The 3,813-nt window shown below is 48.8% G+C and overlaps 1 protein-coding gene across 1 annotated transcript; it reads left to right on the forward strand.

The window, feature by feature from the left end:
• The first annotated feature begins 966 nt into the window (after nt 1-966).
• LOC128743719 (extracellular serine/threonine protein kinase four-jointed) lies at nt 967-2,712 on the forward strand. Its single transcript, XM_053840348.1, has one exon. The coding sequence runs from the start codon at nt 967-969 to the stop codon at nt 2,710-2,712; it is 1,746 nt and encodes a 581-aa protein (XP_053696323.1).
• The last annotated feature ends 1,101 nt before the right edge of the window (nt 2,713-3,813 follow it).

Below are 3,813 nucleotides of genomic sequence, written 5' to 3' on the forward strand. Positions count from 1 at the left end.
CGAGTTGATGAAGAAAAGTTTCCATTTTTCTCGGCTGTGTGTTTTGTTGGTTTTCGGGAAGATATTCGAGTGAAGTTCAAGTACTTAAACTTGTACAACTTTTTCGCCCTCCAAGGACGGCGTTCGAAGGAAAGCGTAGGAATTTGCCGGGTTGAAGTGAAGATCTCCAGAGAGGTGAAGCTGGAGAAGAGATAAGAGAAAAATTCTTTCGAAGAAGAAGTTGTGGGTGTAGGAAAAGATAAAAAAACGAGTTGAAAACAAACGTGCGAAGAAGAAATACGGGAAAATAAGAGTTTGGAAGGCGAGAAGAGAGCATGCTGCAGAAGAAAAGAAGGTATCGTGGAAAAAAAGGTCAAAAGTTTGCTTACGGAAAAAACGAAGCTGTTGTGAACCATAATTGCGATAGTAATAAGCACAAAATTGTGATAATCTATACATAATCTCGAGGGCGAAAAGTGAACGTGCGCGAAAAGTGCTTCAAAGTATACGCGAAAATAAAAACCCTATGAAACGCAGAAGTTAAATTAAACGAATCGCTAATAATGTGTAATTTTTCAAAACATATCATACTAACACTCGGTGTAAAAGTTGGCGACGGATCTTTCAGAAGAGCTAGCAGCAACCGTGGCAGAATTATCGACGAACCAACGCTTGCCTTCAGCCAGCCTCAGCAAAAGCAGCAGCAGCAGCAGCATCGTGTAGCAGCCGTCCTATCCGCGTCAACAAGTGTGTAACAAGCGAAGAGATTTAATAGGATTGTAAAAAGTTTATCACTCGAATAAATCAATTATAAATCGAGACAGCAGCAGCAGCAGCAGCATCAGCATCAGAGCTCTAGCATCTCGAAACACCATAGCTATAGGCAGTGGCAGCAGCAGATCTAGCACATTGCTAGGAGCGAGACCAGAACGACACGAATCCCAGTTTACTGGAACATCACCGGGGCGAACGGGGAGAGTGCGCAAAATGTTTGACGTTCGTACCGTGGAAGCCGGTGGAAGTTGTGATCAAGATCGTGATAGTGATACAATGTCAATCACAGCGAGACGACGACGTGCATTTCAACGGCAGGCCTGCTGGCTGAGCGTTATGGCTGCGTTTACCCTGGGACTGGCACTTGGCGTGTTTCTGCCACTAATTGGTATGTCACAGGCGGTGACGAATGCGAAAGGATCCAGCAGCAGCGGCAGTAGTAGTGGTGGTAGTAGTAGTAATAGCGACGGTTCCCTCGATGGCACCGACACCGGACCCAGTCCGCTGGGAAGGTTCGATCATTTACCCCACAAATTGCCCCACTTTCCAACGATCGATGATCTTAGGGGGAAGGACTCGTACAATTCCGTGTCCTTTATCGCAGAAGAAAAGCTCAAAGCGGAGGACGTCTTCCGGCATGCTTTTCACATCGATCAGCGAGACGATAAGGATACGATGGTAATTAAAAAGTTCGATCCTGAGGATCGCTACATCAAAGAGTACACGGTACGACGGACTCCGGATGGTCTTTTTCACAAAGGCCCCGAGAAGAAGCTCTCGCAGCCATCTATTATCGAGCAGATCCTGAGCTCCGGTAAACCGGAGAAGGAAAATCAGGATGAAGCGTCGATTCAAATTGTCAATCATAACTACGACCAGGACGACCTCGAAGACACGGACGGCGTAATACTGAATGATATCTTCTGGGGTTCAACGGTAGAACAGGCGCTGCCGAAAGGTTTCGACAAACGCCAGAGTGATTCCTGGACCCGGTACTTGCAGAATGCCGAAGTCGACCACCTGGAGGTTGGCTGTGGCCGAATGCAAAACAGAATGGTCGTATTTCGGGACGGCACACGAGCCTGCGCCCGCTATCGACAAAACACAGACCAAATCCAGGGCGAGCTGTTCAGCTTCTATCTTGGTCAGCTGTTAAACATCACAAATCTCGCACCCAGTGCAGCATCAATCATCGACATGGAAACCAAACTGTGGTCATCGGTGACGGACGACATTTCAAACTCGCAGTGGAAATCCACCAAACCAGTCGTGATTACAAAGTGGATCGGACATCTTGAACCAGCGGGAATTCCAAAGCCCTTCCAACCCCTCGAACGGCACCTGAACAAGCTGGACGTCAAAAATATCACCGAGGGTCTTGATATACCGAAATCACCTCCTTCACTGCTGGATCGGCTCGGTGCAACGCCGATTCCGGAGCTGCAACCGATTCGGCCACCGGGTGCCCCACTGGGTGAACATGTCCTCCAGCGTCTGGTGGAGCTGGCACAATGGTCCGATCTGATCGTGTTTGACTATCTGATTGCAAACCTCGATCGGGTGGTGAACAACTTGTACAACTTCCAGTGGAATGCCGACATTATGGCCGCTCCGGCGCACAACCTGGCGCGGCAAGCGGACTCGCAACTGCTGGTGTTCCTGGACAACGAGTCCGGGCTGCTGCATGGCTACCGTTTGCTGAAAAAGTACGAAGCCTATCACGGACTGCTGTTGGACAACCTGTGCGTCTTCCGGCGCTCGACGATAGTAGCCCTGCAGCACCTGCGGGATAACGACGTCGGCCAGCGGCTGAACGAACTGTTCGAGCGCACTACCAATGCCAAGATCCGGGACGTACTGCCACCGCTGCCGGAGAAATCCGTTAAGATACTAGTCGATAGGATTGATCGAGTGTTAGGTCAAGTGCAAAAATGTCGTGAAATTTTCTCCAACCGATAGCCCGTGGGAATGGAGCAACGGTGGCGGTCGGCGGTCCAGCAGGGCGGCGGCGGCGGCAACGAGGACGACGATGACGATGGCGACGGTTCGAGAAGGGAAAAATAGTACGCTGGTCGTGTTTGAAAAAGGAAGGTTTTTTTTATTATTAATTTTTCTCTTGCACCCCTGCGGGATCTCCGCAGCAGACCTATACGCGATTAAACTGTGGCGATATCGAGCGTGCGGGCCGCGAGGGACGATGGGACGAGGGCAGTGTGTGGCCGCGCGGAAGAAACGATCGGTTGGTTAGTGCTGTTTTGTTGTGTTTCGTTTATTATTTTTTGTTTGTTTGTTGCCATGCTTCAACTCCTACAAACCAGCATATTGCCCATGTATGTGTGTAAGTGTGTGTTTGTTTGATAAGAGAGAGTGTGTGTGTGTTTGTATGTGGCCCTCTCACTCGCTCGCTCGCCTGCTCGCTCGAAGCCCGACAAGCGGAACCCTTTCCGTGGCGAAATGGTGGGACGGCCCAGGGAGGCCCCCAGCCGAGTGTGTTTAGGTGACCTCCAGGAATCGATACACATTGCCGTACGTAAGTAAGTTTAGTGGGTCGGTGCGCGGTTTGCCAGTAGTGGCTCGGTTCTAAGATTTGTGAACAGTCTGAGATTTAGGGAGTTTGCCACGATGTCTCGCGAGCCACGTGTGCACACTCACTGGCCGACGAAGGCATTCGACGAAATTGGGACTTTAGGTAGAGGAAACTAGCGAGAGAGATTGAAAGACAATATAAAATAGTTTAGTGAATTGTGCAACAAATCGGGGACTATCTTTTTGCGGGGGAGTATGTGTGTGTACGTTTGATAAAGCCTGGTTACGCGCTCAATCTGAAAGCTTTTGCTTTTGCTTAATTCATACAAAGTTGTATGATGCAATTTTCGAGCTAGCCCTTCTGTAATTGAATTTGACGTATTTGGGTTTTGAGAATTCGCACCGAAAAGCGTAAGCTAAATGAAATAATTCGGAACAGTTGCGTGACCAGTAAAGTATTTAGTGCCTTGTTTAATCACTACTGCCATAGTTGGTTTCTCTTCCATGACTACTTTTTTTCTCCTTACTTTTATG

Source organism: Sabethes cyaneus, chromosome 3 (genome assembly GCF_943734655.1).
Source record: "Sabethes cyaneus chromosome 3, idSabCyanKW18_F2, whole genome shotgun sequence".
Classification (NCBI taxonomy): Eukaryota; Metazoa; Arthropoda; class Insecta; order Diptera; family Culicidae; genus Sabethes; species Sabethes cyaneus.

Coding starts and splice junctions, on each gene's coding strand:
- LOC128743719 (XM_053840348.1), top strand. CDS start 967: ATGTTTGACGTTCGTACCGTGGAAGCCGGTGGAAGTTGTGATCAAGAT.